Genomic DNA, 24,546 nt, shown 5'->3' with positions numbered 1-24,546 from the left:
ACACAAATACTGACCAAGAAAGAGCCACTTTTTCTCCTTGCTAGCTGAAATTATGGACCGCAGTTTAGCATTGTGTTCCACCCACCTGGCTTCCTAAATCTTCTTTTATTAATATTATTTTTAACGGTTGAATTGAAGTCTCTCAAAGCCTTTTCAGCCCATATTTAGGTAATTTGTTGCGCTTGAACCCGACCTGCTCCCCCCGTGGCGTTGTGAATGGGAGAAAAAGGCATGGGATGAGGGGGGGTCCGCTGTTCTCAGGGTTTCTCCACAGAAACAGCCCCTTGACCTATTATTTATAATTTTGAAGCTCTCCATGTTGAAAGATCACAGCAATACAACCCCTACTTTTGTGTTGATCAGTTCATGCATTAAATTAAGTGCCAGGAAATCCATAATAAATTCAGAGAAAGCACAATTTCAAACGCAAATCGGAATTTGACAGAAATCAGAGACTTCTAGTAGTCCGAGTTCAAAAACGATGCTCTTTTCAGAGAGTTTTGAGGCCTTGTGTGTTTTTTGACATGCTAACTTGACCTAGATAGTTCTAAATTGTCATACCTATCTCTTTTTGTGCTGTATGAAATAGTAAATAATGAAAATTACATATGTAACGTTCTGTAACGTGACCTCTGTGTGCAAGTGAATGGACCTCACTGCGTGCCTCTCATGTACTCCTGACAGAAAGCCTCGCTCGAATGTCAGAGAGCCTCCTCTGGTGCTTTTTGTTTGCTGAGAGAAAAGGCCTCCACCCCACAGACAACCTGTAAACTTTCCTGTAAACTTTTTGTCAATACATAGATGGCCCTATTACAAGCCAGCATTACAATTAACTTTGTTAACTATAGGGGTGTAACGGTACACAAACATGGCGGTTTTGTACATACCTCTGTTTTGACATCACGGTTTGGTATGTTTTCAGTACATGTTTTCAGGGATTTTTTTTTTAATTAAACAGTGGTTTACTGAAGAAATGGCTATTTCTTTAACTAAATTCTATTATAATTACAATTTTCCTAATAAAAATAAAAATCTACCTCACCTTATGCTCTAAACTTTAGAGAGCCCTTTTACATTACTATAAGGTTACAATTAACAACAGAGCCCAAATTTAAATTCAGTTACTATTTATTTTTAAATACAATATATGCAAACATGTAAATTGCACATAATGCTGTTTTTGAATTAACATCTAAATTATAAAATTTATATTTGTTGTTGAAATATATTCATTTACACAGTGGCACTGATTGAGCGATTACATGAGGCATGAGATGTTATTTCATGTTTAGTCTATTTCGCATTAAAACTAGTAGTAAAGAGGAAATGATGATCACGCTCACTCGCGCTCCGCGCTGCAGTTTGAAATGACGAGCCTATACAGCGATCTGTTGCGCCACATCAAATAGCGTCAAAACGCCATTTATTGTTTGAATTTCCTGAAAAACTTGGACATAATTAGAAAGATAGGACTTTGTTTCATATCAGAAGTAACAATATATAAAACTGGAAGTTTCCAAAAAAGTTCCACTAGTGCAGAGGTTATGTATTTATTCTGTATTTGTTCGGTACACATGCGTACCGAACCGAAAGACCAGTACTGAAATTTTCGGTACGAATACGTGTACCGTTACACTCCTAGTTAACTAATAAAGAATTAACTTTTCTACTTGTTTTTTTTTCTCAACCTCAACCACAGCTTGACATCCCGTTGTCACTTTTCTAATTGGCCGATTGTCGAATCCACGTGAGGCGAGTCAAAGTCACATGTACCTCAAGTTCATTCTCAGCTATGGTCCCATATGTTTGTCCCGAAAGCCTTTGGACCAGGTGGACGTCACAAATTCTCTCTTTTTGCCCTGTACGCACACAAACGCCAAAGGAATGGGGCAGGAAGTCGTTTCAGGCGAAGGTCCATAAATATGTCTCCGTGTTGCCCTCTACAATGGTCGTGCCAGACTTTTCACTGACTTCCCTATGTAGTGTCTGGCCAAACATTGGCTCAGATTAAGATTCACTGCGTTACTTCCTGCTGTACAAAATAAGGATTTCCGTACGACAAAAAAGAGACCGATACCCCTTTTAGCATCATTATGATCACAGTTGAAGCGTAATACATAGCGACGGCATATTAAGTTGATTTGTAATGATAGACATGAATTTGAATTCCTTTTGACGTAATGGGAACTGGTGAAGAAAACACTCGTCTTATTTAAATTATTCCGTTATTAATAGCCAATTAACTTAAGCTATTGTTCATGTATTTGATTGCTTTTAATTGGTCAGTGAAATTTCAAATAGACCTGTGTCAGATTTGTGAGTTTTCGTTCTTTCTATTAATGACAATTAAGACAATTTTATGTCTTGAACACTGGTTGACACTGTCAGCAGCTTCCCTTTTTGTAAGCTGAGTTCTACTTTTGGGGTGTTTCTCCATTTGTTAAGACATTTTGTAAGTCACATTGCATTCAGATGATTTTCCAAAACAAATCATTAGTAAATTTGGCCTTTAAAGGATCTTACACCTTTTTTAAACAAATATTATAATTTTTGTGTATTTTTTTGTTAACCGTTCCCATTTGTTTTGCTAAATTATGACTACAACCATATCAAATTGAATTAATTAATAAAGTTTACAGAATTTATTGTAATAATGCTATTTAACATTTTAAAACAATAAAAAAAATCACTCCTGCTTTATGTACAGTGATGCCAATGATGTCCAAACATATAGCTTGTCAACTTGGTTCTCTATTTGTTTTGAATTTATCTAATGTTTAGCAAGGTAGTTGCTAAAGACCATTGCCAACCAAAAGTTGTGTAACTGATTGTGTATTTGTTATTATGAAGAAAGGTTCCTTAGTTTGCTGTTTATATTTAAGGGATAGTTCACACAAAAATTTGGATTATTTTACTCACCATCATGTTGTTTCAATCCTGTATGATTTTGCGCATCACAAGAAGATATTTTGACAAACAGTTTTGGTGGCATCTTATATCTTATTTTATGTTCCACAGAAGAAAGGAAGTTTTAGAATGACATGAGGGTGGGTGAATGATGACATAATTTTGATTTTTGGGTAAACTGTAGGGCTGGGTTTTGACACAAATTTCACGATTCGATTCGATTCTCATTCACAAGCTTGCGATTTGATTTGATTACCAATTCGATTCGATTCAATATCGATTATTTTGGATATATATACATACCAAATTTTCTCAAGAAAAAAAAAATCTCAACAACATCATTTTGTGTGTAATTCTCCGTTCATGCAACGCGAAAGAATACTCGCGCGCTGTGAGACACACATTCTGTGTGTGTATAAAGTTTGGGTAAATCTGTGATGGAAACGCGCCTAGTGTCTTGGCTCAGAAAACCGGACCGAATTGAGCTCTCTCTTGCGTCGTCAGATTTATCTATATGTCTGCTCTTCTCTTACTCCCACATAATGACATTTTTGAACGTTTTATGCGACGTGCAGCAAGTGTATTTTGGCTTATGTCCCGCTGGTTCATGTACGTATCTAACCTCCTTAACCACGCAGCAGATTCGTTCTGAAATTGAATGAATCTCTTCCCAAATCGTCCCTCCCTAACATTTTTGTCTCGTTTTTATTCGTTGACGAAAATGTCAATATGTTTTCGTCATAGTTTTTGTAATTCAAAGAGTTTTAGTTCGTTATCGTCTCGTTGTTGTCAGTGAAAAAAATGCCATTGACGAACATTATGACGAAAATTATTCGTCAACGAAATTAACACTGCTCTACAGTTTATTTTTCTATCTGACTAATGAGTTTATGGTCACCGAATATGTTTTTCTGAGGTAAATGTGATGTTACGGGACATTGTTTACAAGCCGTTATATTAACCTCTTTGCGCGGCTGAAACACTGATTGAGCGATTACATGAGACAGGATACGGATTGTAAAGTTTAGTCCTGTTCATTTTGTGCTGAAACTGGTATTAATGAGGAGGAGATGATTAGTTCATGTGCGCCTCGCGCTGCTCCGTCTGTTGAACTGAGGCGCTACAGTAGGGATGGGCGTATCGATACAAAGTATCGATATATCGATACTGACGCGAGTATCGAACGTATCGATACTCAAACAAAAATATCGATACTAAGGTGCATTTTATTTACCAGTGGTTTTGTTTATTTAACAACAATAATAATAATAATGCGTACAACATGCATTGAATTGGACGTGCGTCTGTTGAACTGAGGCGCTACAGCGATCTGTCACTCCACATTAAACAGCGCCAAAACGGCATTTATTGTTTGAATACTGCAATACAATGGACAGAATTTAAAATCTGAGACTTTGTTTCATATTAAAAATACCAACGCACAATGCTTATTGCGATATATTGGATGGGAAGTGCCATTCAACGTTCCGTCCATTAACTGAAAACAGGCTAGACTAATCGATTCTTGGAATTTAAGAATCGATATCGTTCCATAAAAACGAGAATCGATTAATATCGAGATATCGATATTTTTTACTCAGCCCTAGTAAACTGTCCCTTAAGTCTTTCTGAAAGGTAAATGAGATCATGTCTCAAATATTGTTTCCATTTTAGATATTAACACTCAGTCTTTTACCAGAGTGGTGTGTCAGCCATTCAGTCTATAGCCTGTGTGCTGTCATGTGCAGGGGGTAAAAATCATGTGAGTTGATTGTCTAAAACCATGGTCCTCTGTTTTGTGTGTGTGTGTTTGCTTAGGGTTGTTTTTGTGTGTTGGACATACCACTCTAGATTGTAAATAGGGCAAAAGAGAGCTCCGGAAGGAGACGGCTCATCAAAGCCTGCACTAAGTTTGAAAAAGTGACGTTTTTAGTCAGCAGTAGTATTTTAGCCCTCACTGAGGCCCTTTTGTTCAGCTTGTCAATAGAACAAACGTGCCTTGAATGGGAAACACCTGCTTAAGGGCTCTTGCTGGAAGCTGAAGCTCCCTGGTGAATCTGGAAACCACTTGTGTTACTTTCCTGTTTTCAGGTTACACTGTAGAGGCTACTGAATTTACACTTGTATGAGGTCCTCATGACCCGTGGGTCTCTGAATCAGTGTTAATTTTGACAGGCATTTCTGATTTAGTCTTAGTCTTTATCTTGAGACGAAAATGCTTAATAGTCTTAGTCACATTTGAGTCATTTGAGTCTTTCATAGTTTTAGTCTAGTTTTAGTCAACGAAAAGTCATTGCATTTTTGTCAACTTTAGTAGTTGCTTTTAGTCAAACTGCAGTTACCAACATTTATTTTGGTAGCTATTTTATATGTAGTATTCAAACAAAAATAGTCATTCATTCTTCTCTCTTTAGACCAAATCGGTTAAGCTTATGAGAAATTTGAATCAAGGATTGAATTTGGAAAAACTGGAATACATGATGACAATTTTCATTTTTTGGTAGAGATACAAATTAAACTCATTTTTCAGATACAGTAGGTTTACTTAAGTATACATTTATTTAATATCTTTTGTTGGTTAACATTAATGACACAGATAGGTATTTAATAAGGAATGCAGACCATTTAAGATGGAAGGCATGCATGTAATACTGACACACACTCAGTTTTCACCCACCTGTTTACGTTCACTTAAGCCATAACTGACTATATTTACGTGAGATACTGTACACGATAGACATTTGGACTGCTGTGTGTGTATTTGAGCACTGAGAACTGATTGCGCGCTGTATATGAGAACTGAAGAAGTGGAGCGTGCGCGAGAGAGAGCACTATGGATTCCGCCTTCACTAACTTTAAGTTAATCGACAACAAATTGTGACTCCCGGGAAAAACGGGACATCTGGTCACCTTATCCCTACCCCTTCAGGTGCTGAGGCCATTGTTTCAGATCGCTAGTTCGCGTTTTGGTAGCCTATCCGTCCACTGTGGCTGCCATTCTAAGATTAGATATTTAAACGCCCATCATTCGATTGCAATCCAATGACAGGGACGCACATTTTGAAAGACAAGACAGTTAACTTAGCCTATAGGATGTATTTTGAATGTCTGGTTGTCCTCAGATAACATTCTAGTCCCGTCTCGTCTTGTTAACTAAGACGCGGCATAAATTTCGTCATCGTTTTTATCATCAGACATTAGCTCGTCAACGTCTCGTCTTAGTCACAGAAAAAAGGTTTGTTAACGAATATTGTTCGTCGTCGACGATGTAAGACGGCATTATAAAATAAAAAAGTGCGCTTTGATTTTTGAATGGCAAATATGTGCTCACCCACAGACATTCACAGGTTCATTTTGAGGTATTAGCAAAACAACAAAGCTAATGCTTTTCACGGAACTTACGTAATTACCCATCATAAATTGTGATATAACCTGGTTTGTTGGTCCTTTGGATCGGATTGCTTTCTCACTACAACCGAACCGCTCCAGAGTTCGTTTACAATCGAGCCGAGACCACCTCGTTCAGGCGATCTCGGACCGATTGTTTTGGCACGGATCCGAGCCCAAACGAACCGAACTAAGGGGGGAAATGTGCCAGGTTCCGAAACAACAGGCCAAGTGTGAAAGCACCCTTAAATTTTGGTGACGTAAAGCTTATAGCTTCAGGAGTCTTGTAATGCAACACACAAGTGATATAGATCATTTTAGTGGTGCTTTTTGTTGTTTTAGACTTTGAAAACCCTGTTTTCCTTTCGCTTTCATTTAGTGAAAAAGAGTCAGGATGTTCCTCAAGAATTATTTCTGCAATAGAAAGTCTGTATCTTTAGTAAAATCACATAAAGTTGCAAAATATGGTGTGCTGCTGGTAGCCTAATATTTAAGAACTGGGTTTGCTGACTCACAGATTGCAAGAGCTAAGTAGAGGTCCTAAGCAGAGGTGACCCAGTAATTGCAGTTACTAAGCTCAAAATCCTGCTTTTTCTTCATTGTGCACTCGAAGGAACTCAACCCCTTGATGTTCCAGAAGGATTTTTAGAGCTGCTGCACTGTAAATCGTTTTGATTGAAATGCATATGCAAAATGTCACGCAGTTTGATTCAAAAGTAAAAATATAAATATAATTTATAAATACAATTTACAATAGAAATCATTTATATAATTTATAAATAAAAGTAATATATGATTTTGTTATGTTTTATTAAATAATATTGCTGTGTAAAAGATTATACTTACTGAACTGTAAATGTTTATTATTTTTAATCACTAAAATAAAAAAATGGTTTTGAATGAAATGCATTTGCAAAATATCATGTAGTTTGTTTCAATGGTAAAAAACATTATTTTATAATATAAATCTTACTACAAGATATACAATAAGATTTTTTTGAATAAACATTTTTACTTAAACTATGGGAGATATTTGAATGAAGACAAAAAGAAGTATTTTTTGTATGACAACAAAAATGATACTGAAAATGCTTATGATTAGGTTGGTTGGGATAGAATTTTTTTTTTATTATGAAATTTAAGTTCTTTAATGAGCGCTAAGTATCTAATTAGGAGATCTTATTCCCCGACACACTTGTTTAGGATCCGTCTAATGAGATTTGCTTTGATGTGTTTTTTCCATTTCAATGCCACAGCCCTTTTCTTGTTCTCATCACTCGCTATTATGCTATTGATATGGGGCACCACAGCAAATAGCGGAGTGTACATATCCTCATTAGAAGCGAGTGTTTTTGTGATGGGAGGCGAGGCTCCGTGCTGCTGCTTGACTAATAGGGGTTGGCTGGGGCCCCTGAGGAGTCTCTAATGACCGCCTGTGTCAGATTCCCTTACAGCCGGGCTCGTGGCTCAGACACAAGGAGCTGCCCGGAGCTATGTGCGTGTATATGCGTGTGTTTGTGTTTGTGTGAAAGGTTAAGTGTCACAGATACATAAACAAAGTCTCAACCAATTGCTTGTAGTTGCTGGAACTCGTGTGGAAAATATTAATTGAGAGGACACTCAAATTAGCTGTTGATTTCTGACCTAATTTGAAGTCAGTATCATAGATGTGTTCATGAAACCTGATTTTTTTTTTTTATAGAGACAGAAGTGCTACAAATACTGGGGTGAAAGTAATCGTGCCATGACACAAGACAGATTTGAACTTGCATCTCTCACAAGACCATCCTCACTCCGTAAAGCATATATGTTAACTGCAAGTGATGTTTTTGCAGTATAATTATGTTGTGTAAGAACTTAGTGTAGTTAAGTGTAAAGAGATGCTCATCTCTATGTGATGCTATCTGTGCCCAAAGGGTCAAACAAACAGAGCAGATGTAGTTTAAGCTCAGCTTGGCGAACATCATCAATAACTCACAGGCATAATAAACTATGGATTTCTGGATCTACTCTCGCATACTTTTTTGTTTTTCCTTGTTAGGATTTGGTAGGTAAACTACTAGTTTCATGTATTTCATTTATTTGTATTTATTTTTTAATAGGCATGAGAAAGTATTTTGGGCTGGAAGGCTTTGGACTGTATTCTTTATACAGTGGCTCTAATATACCATGCTTAATGTATGACCGCCATTCGCAAAATGTCTTTTTCATTTTAAGCATAAGTTAGATTTTTAAAGGATAAAACAATAGGTATACTTAAAATCTAGACATGATTTGCCCACTGGTTGTCAAACATTACTGTAACATGTTAATACTTAATGTGATGAACTACACGTGGATACACTGTTTGGGGAGAACTGACTTCATTTATCCACTAAAAATCACTGACACCAGTCATCATTATATAAATGGCTGGAAAAAGTTATGTTATTTATGGTGAAAGCTTTAGCATCATTTGTTTCTAGATGACGCCTGGTTTGATATCTATTTCTAATGGAGTGACATTCAGACATTTTATGTGTGACCAATGTGTTCAAAAGTTCCAAATATTGTTCCTGGCCATGTTCACATACTGATTTATAAAAAAAATTAAAAAAAATTTATTTTTTTTTTGGGTATTTTGGGGCTGAACACAAGGGAAAAAACACATTTTGTTTATTTGACTTTTAACTCTTAAATCATCAGTATTCTATGCAATTATCTTATGGGCCATTCGATGTTGTGAAGTGGATAGAGATGTCTGTGCCATCCTCTTGAAGTCTGCTAATCAAATGCATCGCCACCATTATACACCTCTTTCAAATGCTCATTCGGCAGAGAGCCAGAAGTCTGTCAACTTTTAACACCCAATAACAGGATGCTCAGTTGGGTCCATCGCCAAGAGCTGCCACTGAAAGCTTTCTTTTTTCTGTAGGACACTTTTTTTTGTTGTGTGAATTGTAATGCAGCTTTTCACGTTCTGCCACATAATTTCCTCGCTATTGATTTTCGCCTGCTTATTGCCGAGGAAATCTTGTAACCTGCAGCGAGCGAGTGAATTACGAGGCCACGGCCTGACCGACATATGAACGGAAGGGTATATCCCTCCTCCGGCCTCTTGCGGGACCTTACAGGAGAATTGGCAATGGGATGAGGATTTGAGAGTCAAGTGTCGCTGAATGGGAGCATTGGTGGTCTGGGTGCAGCTGCCTCGAGAACAAGTGGAAGAAATGCAGAGACAGCGAGAGTAGCGCGCCCCATGGAAGTGGACCTCTCCTTACTTTTGTCTTTCATCGTGCGGGCCAGCCGCTGAAAAGCTTGGCAGCGCCTGTGACTCCAGGCAGCTAAGCTAGCAGCTCCTAGCACTCAGTATGCAGCCAAAGTGCTGGAATGACAACGACTCCATTCATTGTGGAGGTAGAGGCAAAGGCTGTGGATCTCCTCTGTCTGTTTTGCAGAATGGGGGATACAGAAGAGGAGGGGGCACTTTCCCCAACTTGCAGTACAGCGGAGGAGGTAAGGATGAGGGAGTGAGAGAGAGAAACAGAAAGGGAGGGAGAAAGAGAGAGAGGAGCGAGAAAGTGGCAGCAGTGGAGGGGGACCTTCCATGCCGAATGATTGAAAGAGGCGGAGAGGAAGCAGAACTCCATCAGATGAAATGAGGTGAAAATAATTCAGGCATTAATCAAGCTTGGCCGAAAGGAGGCTGTTCTCCCCCCCATCCCCTCTGCGGAAGCGCACGGAGAGATGTGAATGAAGAACTCGAGAGTTGAGACGAGAGAACTACCGGACACTATCGAATCATGTCGGAGTCCAAAAGCGGCGCAGCTTGTATGGCCGATCAGGTCAGTTGTGTTCTTGTCATATTTGTGCGGTTTTGCAACTGCATGTTCTCTTTCTATAGATGTCGAGCTACATTGAGAGGGAAATTTGAAAATGTTGCGTCTCTCAAGCGAGAGCGAGCGAGCACGTTACCCGATGCATCAAAGCCGCAATTGTATGAAGCTGCCCGGACGACGGTGCAGGGTCCTGAAAGAACTGAATTAATCAAGACCAAGCATTGTCTGCAGTGCCTTATTTTTCGGCCATCATTCAGGGGGCCTGTGACGACTCAATAGCCCACAGACCACGTGAGAAAGGGGCTGCAGCTCTTTAAAAACCAGACCACGTGTGGGCCAACTGAAAAGTTTTTATAACAAATTGCAGTGGGAAGTTCTGGCGACGCTGGTGGAAGGGTATGTGATAAAGTTTCCAAGGAAGTGGGCAGGAGAGCAGTGTTTGAGAGACAGAAGGAAGGAGGAAAGTGTCCGGGCTGAAAGGAGGGCTGGCCCATATTTCTCCTCCTTTTTCTGTCTTCCTTCACCTCCTTTTTTTTTGTCACCAAGGCTATTGTCACTTAAACAATCATGGGGAAGATTTGTTGGAAATAAAATGGATAGATATCCGATAAGACACTTTATGGCTCCGAAATGTATGTTGCAGCACCAGTTTTGGTTGCATCCTTTCCTTTGCCTCTGTTTCCGTTCCGCCGTTCAGTAGGAGTGTGCAAATTAGGATAAAGTAATAGTCTTGTGACTAAATAAAAACCAGTACAACAAAAGTAAGTTACTTGCAGTAGTTAACAAAGATAAAACTTTTTTATTTTGTATTATTTATTTATTTAAATGAAGGAATGTCATTTGGCAGGTTTTGAGTTTTGGAATGACGAAAAATCCATTTATCGTTGTCATCTTGTTTAATCTTGATATGAATGTTGGCATTCTTAGTGCTTAATTAAATCTCTTTCCATCATTTTCCGGTCTCAAATTGCATTGTCATCAAGTTATATTCGTGAACAATTGAGCAAATTCACTATTTAATTAGTACAGAGAAGCATTTATAGTTCTGTTGGCCAGTTGGTCACAATGTCATTGCAATGCATTATTTTGGTCTTGTGTAATGTTGAGAGGGGATTTTTTTTGCAACCCTTAACCCTTAATCAATAACCCTAGTCCTAACCTTTGCCCTCATATTAATTTCAAATTTTTTTTTTGGGTCTAGTCTTATCTTTATAGGTTAGACAGACATCACTAGCTGTCAGTCCTTGACATTGAGCAGCGGTCATCTGACTTTGTCAGTTTGGTTGACCACATTCCTCCTTAGTCTTTTTGTACAGAAATAGCATGTAATTTTACTTTTGAATAATTACATATTTATTATGGATCATTTAGAAATATTCATGGTTGTGACATCATAACCATGAGCATTAACATATCGGTTCCTGTTAAAGTCACTGGTCATTTACATATAGAAGGCTTAGAGGTACAATAGCAACAGCCTGTTTAATTGTTAATAAAAGTATCAGAGAAAAGGAAAATGATTAGATAAAAATTGTGGTCACTTTTAAAGAGGCAATTTTTTCCCCCTTGATCATCCTTATAATCTGTAACACATTTCACTTGAGCAATATATGCAAATGACAAAATATTAATAACATAAATTTATACGCACACACTTTTTTTTTTTTACTGTGATCAAGGGAAATTTGTTACTTTGTAGTATTTGACCCCTGTAAAGACGCTGTTTGTTTTCTGAACATCCTTCAGAGAGAATTTGATGAGGTGTACTGATTTATTTGATCATTTATAGCAGTGCTAGAACCCTGAGAGGCACCACCGACTCAGGTGTCCAGCTGTAGAGCTCACTGATTTATCACACACACACACACATACACACACACACACACACACAGACAGACAGACAGACAGAAAGAGAGGAGCAGGCGCATCTGCCAGAGCCTCAGCCTCCAGCCTCCAAACCCCTCATGTGTACTCAGTCACGTGTGTATATGGTGGGGAAACATCATTTCTCTAAATAAGCCTAAAAATATGCATAACTTAGAATGATATTGCATCCTTTTTAATTCTTTATTTACACAATGAACAATGTGCAAACTGAAGTTTATATACCTGTAATGTACACAATAAATATATTGTCTACAAATGTTAAAAACAAATGTTTTACAAAATACAGTAAAAGTATTTAAAAATAGCTATTTTAATTATTTGAATAAATCTACATAATCAAAATGACCAAACCTAAACTTAGTAATGCTTCAGATTGACTACTGTATTTATTTATATTATATATAATATTTTTTGTATTGGATTTCTTGTTTCAATTGTAGTTTTTATGTTTAAGAACAAATTTTGTTTTGATCTATATGATTGCACTTCATTTGCATGCATGCATATGTTTGAAGGGCAGTAGCATTTTGTTTAATCACTCAGTTGCTGTCAGGACTACCTAAACAGAAATGTTTGCATTACACAAATATAACTGTATTAACAGAAATGAGTTGTTCACTTTTTTAAAGAGGCATCACTGATATAGGCTCTCTGTATACAACACTAACACCTAATTGATAATAAATCCTAATCCTATAAATCATAAATCCTATTAAAAATGACTTGGCCCATCAAAATGGGCAGCGTTCTCCAAGCATAGCTATATAATTTTCTCCGATTAATTCTGTGCTGGAGATTCAGTTCTGTCTTTTTTGACAGCTTGGGCTCTATGGAGCTCTTATATTAGCTCTGTGATATGACTAATTCTGCTGGATGCTGTTGTAGTATTGCCTAATGCTATCTGTTGGAGTACAGCATGCTTGACTAATAATTGAGATAATATGAGCCAGTCATTTAATTGTAGTCACATCTTACTGGGTCAAAATGTCTTCACAGTAATCTAAAGTACGATAATCAGCATTTAAAGGGGTCATATGATGTTGCTAAAAAGAACATTATTTTGTGTATTTGGTGTAATGAAATGTGTAGGGCTGCCCCCTAATAGTCGACTAATCGTTAGTCGACCAAAATTTTATTAGTCGCTTAGTCACATTAAAAATAAATTAATAAATATATCCACAGGCGAAGTCTGTGTATTCATTCATAAAAGCTGAACGGCAAATTTCGCACATTCGGAATAACAAATAAAAAATAGAACTGTATAATTAAACTAAAATTATTATAGACTATATGGTTTTTGTCATCTTCTGATTGGTCAACTTCAGATGGATCGCCAAATCGTCTCGTTCAACCACACATACGCCACAAATTTAAACCGACAGCATCCTATTTTTTTTGACATGTTTGAAAATTATCGGGAGGACGGGAGGTGCTCGTAACGTCTCGGATCGGCCCATAATTCTTCTCACACGGTACGAGCTGCGGCCATGCGAGCATCTGCGATTTTCTCCCGAGAGAAAAAAATCGCCTGCGAGCTCGTACGACAGCAAAAATTGCACCGTGTACGCCCGCCCTCTCTCTTAAAATAGCCTAGGCTACTCCGTCATTTTTGGTCATTCAGATAAGAGTAATACATCTTTCAAATCTGTAAAGACTACGTTTATTTGTGTGCACTCACAATAACAACAAAACGCGCTTTTGTAAAATAATGAAATCAAACAGGATGCGCTTTCTGACGTCTCGGTCTGTGAACTTGAGCGCGAAACTCCGTGCCAGAAATGAGTTGTTCACTTTTTTAAAGAGGCATCACTGATATAGGCTCTCTGTATACAACACAAACACAAAGACCTAATTGATAATAAATCCTATAAATCATAAATCCTATTAAAAATGACTTGGCCCATCAAAATGGGCAGCGTTCTCCAAGCATAGCTATATAATTTTCTCCGATTAATTCTGTGCTGGAGATTCAGTTCTGTCTTTTTTGACAGCTTGGGCTCCTCACAATAACAACAAAACGCGCTTTTGTAAAATAATGAAATCAAACAGGATGCGCTTTCTGACGTCTCGGTCTGTGAACTTGAGCGCGAAACTCCGTGCATATCTTGGCCTTACAGACATTAAAAATATATATAGAGAGAGTGAAATGTCTACTTTCAAATGAACCAATTCAAATGGAAAACAAATATTCTCAGATTATGTAATCCATATGAAACAAGGTGCATCACTACTGCGGAGTTGACGAGTCAGTGTCGCCGAGTTCATTTCTTAAACCGAGAACAAAGAAAGCACTAGTTTATCAAATTATTAAAATGTTAATGCAGTCTCCTTACTGTTTTTCACTGACACATTACTTCTGCCGGTGCACTGTGGCAAGCTTTATACGTGTGCTTAATTACTTGGCCCATCAAAATGGGCAGCGTTCTCCAAGCATAGCTATATAATTTTCTCCGATTAATTCTGTGCTGGAGATTCAGTTCTGTCTTTTTTGACAGCTTGGGCTCTATGGAGCTCTTATATTAGCTCTGTGATATGGCTAATTCTGCTGGATGCTGTTGTAGTATTGCCTAATGCTATCTGTTGGAGTACAGCATGCTTGACTAATAATTGAGATAATATGAGCCAGTCATTTAATTGTAGTCACATCTTACTGGGTCAAAATGTCTTCACAGTAATCTAAAGTACGATAATCAGCATTTAAAGGGGTCATATGATGTTGCTAAAAAGAACATTATTTTGTGTATTTGGTGTAATGAAATGTGTAGGGCTGCCCCCTAATAGTCGACTAGCGCGCTTTTGTAAAATAATGAAATCAAACAGGATGCGCTTTCTGACGTCTCGGTCTGTGAACTTGAGCGCGAAACTCCGTGCATATCTTTGCCTTACAGACATTAAAAATATATCTATATTGAGTGAAATGTCTACTTTCAAATGAACCAATTCAAATGGAAAACAAATATTCTCAGATTATGTAATCCATATGAAACAAGGTGCATCACTACTGCGGAGTTGACGAGTCAGTGTCGCCGAGTTCATTTCTTAAACCGAGAACAAAGAAAGCACTAGTTTATCAAATTATTAAAATGTTAATGCAGTCTCCTTACTGTTTTTCACTGACACATTACTTCTGCCGGTGCACTGTGGCAAGCTTTATACGTGTGCTTGAGCGCTTATGGCTATTAAAGGCACATTATAATGATTTAAACAGTTTATTAATAAACGTGCGATTAGTGGACTAATGCTTCAAATGAACGACTACTAGTCAACCAGAAAAATCCTTAGTCGAGGGCAGCCCTATTAAAAACACAAACTAACACATTCTTACCTGAGAAAGGTTATCCCGTTTCTCCAAGAATTTAAATCCCGACGGTTTTTACAACTATCGGCTGTGCAGGATTGTGGCATCTTCGAATATTAATTTCCTATTATGGTGAATGACGTTAAGTTAACCGTTGCAAGATTGCAGACGTGCTTGGAGCGGTCGAATGAGGCACCTATACATATCTATGTTAGCAGCATCCACTCAATTTTGGAGTCACTTATCTCTTGCCCATACTTTGAGCTGAACTTGTCGACTCTGTCCAAAAGGACCTGAGCATGTCTATGTAGTTGTGTCAAGAGACCAATATCGTTGGCAAAACGCACGTTGCTAATTATTCTGCCGTTTGCACATGCTCTGTGGCTTTCCAGACCGTTGAGTGCCTCTCGCATAATGTACTGCAGACAGATGTTAAAGAAATCTGGAGACAAATTGCAGCCTTGTCAGACACTGACTATTTGAACATGGCGGCGGTGGCAGCAACAATAAAGTTACTCCTTCTTTCTTTGCGTGAACATTTGTATGGTGTTATGCAAATCTTCCCACATCGTGACGTAGACGTGGGGGCGTGTTTAAACGAGGCGTTTTAGGATGGCGTGGACCAGTCTTAACTTTTATAAAGAATATCTCTTTGGGTTTGAGACTTTAGTCTTTGCAACTTTAGGGATCTTATCTATTCACGAACAGCTTGTAACACTCCAAAGGGAAAGGAAATCTTGAAATCGCATCATATGACCCCTTTAAAAAAAACAAAGTGTTTAGAAAGTGTTTTGATTGCAGCACTTGATCATTTATGTTACTGTTAAAGAGATGCTATGTCTATTGATTGGTATCACATAATGACCCAAAAGAGCACCAAATAATGCTAGGAAAAAGCAAGCGAGTGTAGCAATAAATTATCAGTCTCTTTAACAGTGTAGCTATAAAACTGCTTCACTTGTAAGGTGTGTCATGCACAGTTATGTAAGCTTGTGTGAGCATGTACCGTCAATGATATTTGTTACGTAAGGTATATAACCTAGCTAGCATAATGTCAGCGAACTGCACGGATCGTATGAACGTATATCAACAACAATCTTTTTTTTTCTCATTTATAGTTTGAGACATAGTTTTGATGTTTTGTGTGTACACATGGATTGATGGAAGTTCAGTGGGGTCCAACAATCAGACCACAGTGAAGATGTTCTGTTTTGCATTTTTCTAATTGAATACAAATATTTTTATTGCAAATATTATCAGCATAGCGGTGTATATGAAGTTTATTTATAAAAGCAACATCAATTGCATAATTTCTTAGTATTCAGTATTTCCGATAGCTTTAACATTCACTCCAACTGCATGAACTCCATGGTGATCAAGTTGCACAGCTTGATTTGACAATGAGCATCTTGTGCTTAAATGGAAGAACATCTGACCTTTTGTACAAAGTTCACATGCAATGTCTCAAATTTGCTTAGTTAAATTACTGTCTTAGAATCATGTGTAGAATCTTTATTATTATTATTTTTTATTTAAAACATAAAAGTATTAATATTTGTTTTATTTAAAAGCTTGTTTATTTTCATGGTAAAATTTCGTGAAAATTTTGAAAACAACTTGTGACTTGTCATTTTGTCCATGTGACTTTCAGGACTTTCTAGGTGAATGTTGTCTGTCTGAACAGCTGTTATAGCTGCCAGCAGTAGTGAGTGACCCTCACTCAGTCATGGGTACTTTCCTCAGGCTTAATCACTTTTAAACTCCCTGTCCTTTCTGACTCCCTTTACCTCTCGTGGACATTTGTTTCCTTTATTTTCCACAAGTTTCCTTAATAATGATTATAGTCATGATGACACTGAAGTTGCGACAGATCTTTCTATAGACAAACAAAAAATGTAGGGTGGGGCCTTGGTTCTGTAGCATTTATTGCGGGCGTTGCTTTTAAAAATGAAGGCAGGTAAAAGAAAGCTTGAAAGGGTGGGATTTAAGCAAACTAAAAATCATTGCATAAATAACCATAGAAAAGTCTTTTGTTTTTACCGGAAGGTCTAGTTGTGACATTTTGATTAAACATTACATGGTTAGAACTTTAAAAAAAAAATTATAATAAAATATATGCATTGATTAATCATTCACAATAAGATCTATAACATGCATTTAGAAAATAGATAGGTGTATTTCTATTTCATGCCGTAAGTTCACCTAAGAATTAAAATCTTGCCATTATGTTAGTTTTTAAAGAATAACCTGGCTGTTTTCATATTTTGAGGAACACGTGGATCATTTTAAGCATGTAATGGCCATGTTTATCAGACGGTTTTATGCTACATAATTTTTTAACATTATTTGATTTACTTTTTTCCCCAAACCAGCGCAAACCCCGCCCCACAGCTGATTTCATTGTTTCGTTGGTCATTTCAGTCAAAATGCTGATTTCCTACAATGCTCAAACAAAATCTTAACTTCAGTGTAGCATTGGTAGCACATTCTGATAGATAGCACCGGATTCATGATTTTTCTGAACATATTCATGATTTTTCGGAGCCCTACGAACTATGAAACTTTTCTTGACGGGTGACTGCGTGGTGATGGAGTTGACCAAATTCAGCTATTGGATGGTGTTTGCACTTAATTGGTTTAAAAAAAAAATCCGACATTATTTACGATGCTATTTCAAGTTAACAAGAAACATGTTAAACATATTATGTCTAGACTAAATTTCTCAATTACATTCTTTCCAGCGTTAAGGGCTCTTGGTACACAATACTATAGTTTCTAAGTTTGACTAGCCTTGTAGTATTAGCATTGAAATGTACTGTAGAACAAAGAATTGCTCTTATTTTTGTGGTCTATTACTAAGAGTCATTCTGTGTAAACACACTTGTCTTTTGAACAAGTGTGTTTTGGCTGACCCTACTGCCACCTCTGCAGCTGTCACAGCAGTGAGCCTACTTATTTCCTGACCAAAGGGCAAAGATGCTCTCTACAAATACTACTTTTTGCACAATATGTCATTTAAAGCACTGCCTGTTTGACAGGCTAAATGTTGTACTTTGGGCTTTGCTGATTCTCACAGACTGGGGAAAGTTGTTGCAGTTGGGATAATTTGCCCGAGGGCTCCTGAGGAACAGAGCCGGTCTCACAGTAAAGCAGTCACTCAGTCAGGGCTTGAGCAAACTCCAAGCCATGCACATGCCATGACAAACCGAGGCCTCAGGATGCAGGAGAGATGGAAAAGTCAGGGCTTTGATTCAGAGCTGTCAGGAGAACAGCCTCAAAACTCTTTCCACACACTTTACTCACCCCCTCAAAGCATCACATGCATTTGTGATAGATTTAGTTTGGTTTTAAATGTAGGTCTTTTTTTTATTCTCTTGTGATTTAAACCATTTTCTAAATGACATAATATTCTAAAAAAAAAAAACATTTAGATAACCTACTTTTACATAGACAAGATTTTGTAATAAAAGTAATGTTTAACTCATATTTAAAGGAATATGTAATATATTTTATTGAATGTAATTCAATACAAATCAAGCACATTCAATAGCATTTATGGCATAGTGTCAATTACAACATAAATTAATTGTAGTATTTTTTTTTAAGAAATGAAAAAAGTTTGGTTATTGCAAGGCATTAATAATAAAGTAAATTGAGCCAAGATTTGTAAGTAAAAACACACTATTTATAGCTGTAAGTATTGTATTGTATTGCATGATTTTATTACATGATAATATATAATATTTGGAAAGAAATTAATACTTTTATTCAGCAATGATGCAATAAATTGATCAAAAGTGATCTTAAAGACAATTATAATGTTACAAAAGATTTCTTTTTGAAATAAATGCACTCTATTCACAAAAATGTTTCACAGTTTCCAAAAAAAAAACTATTATGCAGCAACTGTTTTCAACATTTATAATAATAGAAAATGTTTCTTGAGCACAAAATCAGCATATTAGAATGATTTTTGAAGAATAATGTGAAATCAGTTATTGTAATTAGTATTTCAATATTTATTAAATATTCAATATTAAATATTACTGTTAATATTTTAAAAAATATTAAATTTTTTACTGTATTTTTGATCAAATAAATACAACCTTGGCGAGCACTAGACACTTCTTTTAAAAACGTTCCACCAACAAAAAATCTTACCGACCTAAAATTTTTGAACGGTACAGTTTATCCATAAACTTAGTTATGATTATGTAACGCAGGTAAAGCGTATGGACATAGTAACTTTTGCATTATTTCTGCACAAGGATACCAAGAAGAGAGGTGATATAACCTTCTTGTTTACATTGATCTGAGCAGGTTGTGTGTTTAAGATGGTTGACTTAAATCAGCAGAACATAATCTCTGCATACATTCATAATCCCTGACAAAATACAGTCTAAACAGAAGCTGCATGAACCATAACATCATGCTTCTGTATGACGTTCTGACAGTATCCACAAATATTACATAAGTGATGAATAGCCAATAGCAAGTTCAGATCAAATACTATATTTAAAATATTTGTTTTAAACATTACGAACATGTAAATGCTTGAACAAGTATTTTGTTGTCATTCCATCCAGGAATAGAGTTGATTTAAATTATGTTTCTCCAGGCCAGTGAACACAATGCTGTACATTATACACGGCAAACAATGTTTTAAAGGGGTCATATGACGTTGCTAAAAAGAACATTATGTTGTGTATTTGGTGTAATGCAATGTGTTTATGCGGTTTAAGGTTAAAAAAACACATTATTTTCCATATAATATCACAGACGCATTAGGCTACTGGTTCAGGAAACAGTCCTCATCCATTCTCCATAAAATGCGCAGGACACATCTGAATATTTGGGTTGAACTGTTCTGGAACAGTGTTAATACAACTATATTATTGTATTTACAACTAGTAAATACAACTTAACCACTGATTTCTAGTCGTGTCCTCTTTTGGAAGACCAAACAAAGTAGTTTCGCTTTCACAACAAAACACACAGCGACTCCACAACATGGCAGCGGCGGCAACAGCGAGAATAAAAGTTATGCCTTCTTTCTTTGCGTGAACATTTGGGTGGCGTTATGCAAATCTTCCTACATCGTGACGTAGACATGTGGGGGCGTGTTAGAACGAACCGTTTTAGGAAGGTGTGGTTGACTCTTAACTTTTATAAAGAATATCTCTTTGGGTTTGAGACTTTAGTCTTTGCAACTTTATAGATCTTCTTTATGCACCAAGAGCTTGTAACACTCCAAAGAGAAAGGAAAAATTGAAATCGCATCATATGACCCCTTTAAAGTGATCAGAACTTATGTTTCCGTCTGTTTCATCTGATGCTAATGGACTCTGAAGATGTTTTTCAGTCTAGAAGCTGAAGTTGCATGACATTACATCTCTATGTTTGATGCTAGCCAAATTTGGGCTGACTTATGCAACCCTGAATGCCTTCAATGGGCCTTTAAAAGTGCTCTAATTGGCCCTCTTGAGCATATTGTGATTTAAAATGGGTTGTTCCCCAAATTCAGTCCCTCCATAACAAATTCATTTGTTTCTGTGTTTACAAATGCAAATAGCTCAGCAATAATGAGAATCAGCCCAGAGTACAATGATAGAGAAAGGCCAGTGGATACTGTTTATGTCTCTATATGTAATTCATTAGAACAAGCTGGTTGAGCATACATTTGTGCAGAATCTAGAAACAAAAATGCTAAAATGAAAGTGTATGAAGAGCAAGTGAACAGCTCACATGTTCCCTTATCGTTCTCATTGAGCATTTATTGAATGTTTTGGTTAAGTGAAGCGTGTCTGCATCTAGGCCTGGTTTTCTGGTTTTCTATGTATGTTTTATGTTTGGAATCTTTTGTGACGTCTTTACTGTTATATAATACATAACAATGTAAAATGATGTAACAGCCTGTACCGTTATAGTTGGTGGCAGTGTATAGGTAAAAGCGACCAATTTGAATATGTACTGTGTGACCAAGTGAAACTCCCTAAAGCCACACCTCCAGGCTCCTCCCCTCTCCCCACCCACGGCCCAAGGGTAGAATAGGTTCCACATGGAGCCGTGTCAGTCTGCTCTGACCCTGCTTACACGCTGATGCTTGCCTGAATGCTGTAGGTTCCTGTATGAGTAGGCGCTACTAGCTGGGGTTTACAATGGACAGCACAAAGGTAATACCAAAGGAAGTGAGAAATAACAGTGAGGCTAGAACTAGAAGTGTATGTGGAATGTCTTTGGAACTTTTTGTTTGTGGAATTTCTTTAGAATTTGACTTTGGTCATTCTTGGAATGCTGTTATACATGTCTTGAACTGTGTAGAAACATGACATAAGGAGTGACAGATATACGTCCTCATGAACAATCCATGATGGTTAATCATGTTTTGATCTGGAATCTAGAAGGTGTTTGACTTCATTCAGGCGTTCAGAAAATAACTATTTGTTAAGAAGTAGGCATTTTTATTATAGAACAAAACGGTCATGAATAATAGCCAGTTTCTTGTTTATATGACCATGAAGAGCCATCCTCAGACCTAATGACTCCCGCAAGATGGCTACCAGAGCTGTTATGGATCCTGCCTAGTGTTTAACAGTTGGCAACTAGCTTTATGGGTTGAAGGCAGACTTTTAGTTTCTTTAAATGGAAGTCCAAAACATGTAGCACAAAACTCCTAATTCACTTGTGTATGGTCTTGATTAGTTTGTGACCACTGTTTCTTGTGCACGATACACTTCTTATGTGTCCCAAGTTTATATAATCATTTTTAGATATAATGGAATAATAAGGAAGTCACAAGGCTTCGTATATTTGATAGTAAAAACAGTAATAATGTTAAATATTTTTACAATTTAAAATAACTACTTCTATTTTATATAGTTTTAAATAGAATTTATTCCAGTGATGGCAAAGCTGCATTTTTAGCAGTCATTACTCCAATCTTCCGTGTCACATGATCCTTTAGAAATCATTCTAATATGCTGATTTGATGTTCAAGAAACATTTATTTTTATCAATGTTGAAAACAGATGTGCAATATTGCTATTATTGTTACTGTCACTTTTGATCAATCGAATGTATCCTTTCTGAGTAAAAGTATAAATATCTTTAAAAATAATAATAATTAAATAAATAAAAAGATTTGTGTTGATCCCAGACTTTTGAATGGTAGTGTGTATATACAGTATATTGTAACATTTTGTAACTCAGTGTTAATTTAAAGCCCAATAGCTTTGCCTTTTCAAACTTTACGTTTATTCTGTCATAATTTTTCTGTAATTCCTAATAACCAGATCACCTGCCCATAATAATAATTACTTACTTTCTTACAATGAGAACACTTGTGGAACCGGAGTTCTTGCATGTTGCTTTATGCCAGTCTTTATAACCATATCCTCATATATGGGTGTGTACAGGGCAGCTGCTGGCCAAATGGGTGCCCTAAGCAGAATTGTATTGTTGTGCCCCCTCCCCCAAATATTATGGATGTAAAAAAACAACAACTAAAAAACACCTACTATAGGGGTCAAAATAGAACTTTAATCAAATATAAAAGTAAATAAATTGTAATTATATTGTATTATTTACTAATTACAATTATAGCTCTAGACAGTTATGGCTATTATTTTATTAATACAGTTGTCTGATTGATTTTATAGTCTCAAGCATTCAGAAATCACGCAAAAGAAAACTAAGCATTTTTACGATAAAACCATGGTTAATTTTTTTTTTTGTAAGGTTTGTGATGTCCACATGTTTTTGTTGAAGAAATTAAGAGGCTGTCGCATTTCTTTTGCAAAAAGGTGGCCAAAAATGAAAGATTAAGTGGATATTTGAATTAAATGTTTGATCAGTATTAAAGGACTTGATTGTCCTGTAAGTGTAACAGCAGCAGTTACCAGGTTTGTGATAATATGTAATGTACATAAATTGTTTAAAAAATTACTTTGTATTAGATTATGTATTTTAACAGTGCTATTCAATGAAACCACTTAATTATTAATTAACCAATCATTATTGCCTCATTGTTTTATATAATGCATTTTAAGTCATTTTAAAGGCTGTTGTTGACTTAGGTCTGATTTTATAACCACAAAAAATATGATCTTAATATTTCTTTGTAAACTATTATTTGAAGTAGCCTAACAAAACCATGGTTAATTTGTGGTTACCATCCATGGCTACAATAACCATGATTTTTGGTTTTATTCGTAAAACCATGGCTAATTTTTGTAAGGGAACATGGAAAGTCAATATTAGATACGTTGTTGGTGGTTAAATTATCACCGACATTAAAACACGTTATTAATGTCAACAGCCAATAAAGTTTCACAGGATTATCAATAGGGGTGCTCCGACTGATCGGCTACCGATCACTATCGGCCGATAATCACGTTGGGATGTTTGATCGGCGGTCTCTAAAAAGGCCGATCTCAAAAAAACGATCTCAAGCTGATGACGCTGCTGTGAGAGGTTTGGTACGACATGCAGCAGCACCGTCTCAGTCTCTGTCCAGCGCGGGTGAAATAATTATAATGCTGAAGGTGAGGTACTCGCCTTCATATTTCTTCATTAAATAACTTATAAAGTAATTTGAAAACCTTGTGTGAGACATAATTTTACAAACAGCGTGAGTGAATCACTGCGCGCGTGCTCTCTTTCTCTCTCAAAATGCGCAAATGGCTTCAAATCACCACACATCGCGTCTGTCTATAAGCGAGCTGCACGGTGCACAGTTGACACAGGAATTGTCACTTGCACAATCGAGGCAGTGTTGCATCGTCAAGGCCCTGAATAAATGTCTAAAAATCCTGATTGGAGTATCACTATAAATAGTTATAAATGATAAAAAGAAGACTTTAAAAAGATCTGTATCGGTATCGGCAGATACTGCTTTCTGTGATCAGCGATCGGTGATCGGCCTCAAAAATCCTAATCGGAGCACCCCTGCTTATCAATGTAGGCTACCTGAAAGTGATGCATGGGCTCCATCTTTTTTTTATTTTTCTTTTCTCGGCGCCGGATCGCTGATGTCTTTTCACGGGGATAGTTGTCCATCAATTAGGATCATTTGCATTCAGCCGCAAACATGAGGTGCGAGCGTTGTTTTTAGTTTTTTTAATGAGGTGCGAGCAGTCGCGGGCGCGGATGCGGGAATGCCGCGTCACATGTGCTTAGCCTACTGCGTTCACCGTAAAATGCATTTTTTATAATTATATACTGTGTATATATATATATATATATATATAT

General features: G+C 36.8%; 1 protein-coding gene across 3 annotated transcripts in view; it reads left to right on the top strand.

Annotated features, from left to right (window-relative positions):
- LOC107739827 (sodium- and chloride-dependent glycine transporter 1-like) overlaps positions 1-24,546 on the top strand; it is a 60,760-nt gene that overhangs the window by 16,515 nt on the left and 19,699 nt on the right. The window contains exon 1 of one of the 3 annotated variants that reach the window (XM_016552034.1): positions 10,043-10,118. The exons of 1 other annotated variant lie outside the window; for it this stretch is intronic. In XM_016552034.1, coding sequence (XP_016407520.1) covers positions 10,077-10,118 — 42 coding nt within the window. In that variant the 5' untranslated portion in view covers positions 10,043-10,076. Of the gene's footprint in view, positions 1-10,042; positions 10,119-21,389; positions 21,471-24,546 lie in introns of those variants that run through there. One more of the 3 variants, XM_016552036.1, reaches the window with a different exon arrangement.

The sequence above is a fragment of the Sinocyclocheilus rhinocerous genome, unplaced genomic scaffold (assembly GCF_001515625.1).
Source record: "Sinocyclocheilus rhinocerous isolate Xijiao unplaced genomic scaffold, SAMN03320098_v1.1 scaffold1276, whole genome shotgun sequence".
Lineage (NCBI taxonomy): Eukaryota > Metazoa > Chordata > Actinopteri > Cypriniformes > Cyprinidae > Sinocyclocheilus > Sinocyclocheilus rhinocerous.
This window is presented reverse-complemented; position numbering and strand designations above follow the sequence as displayed.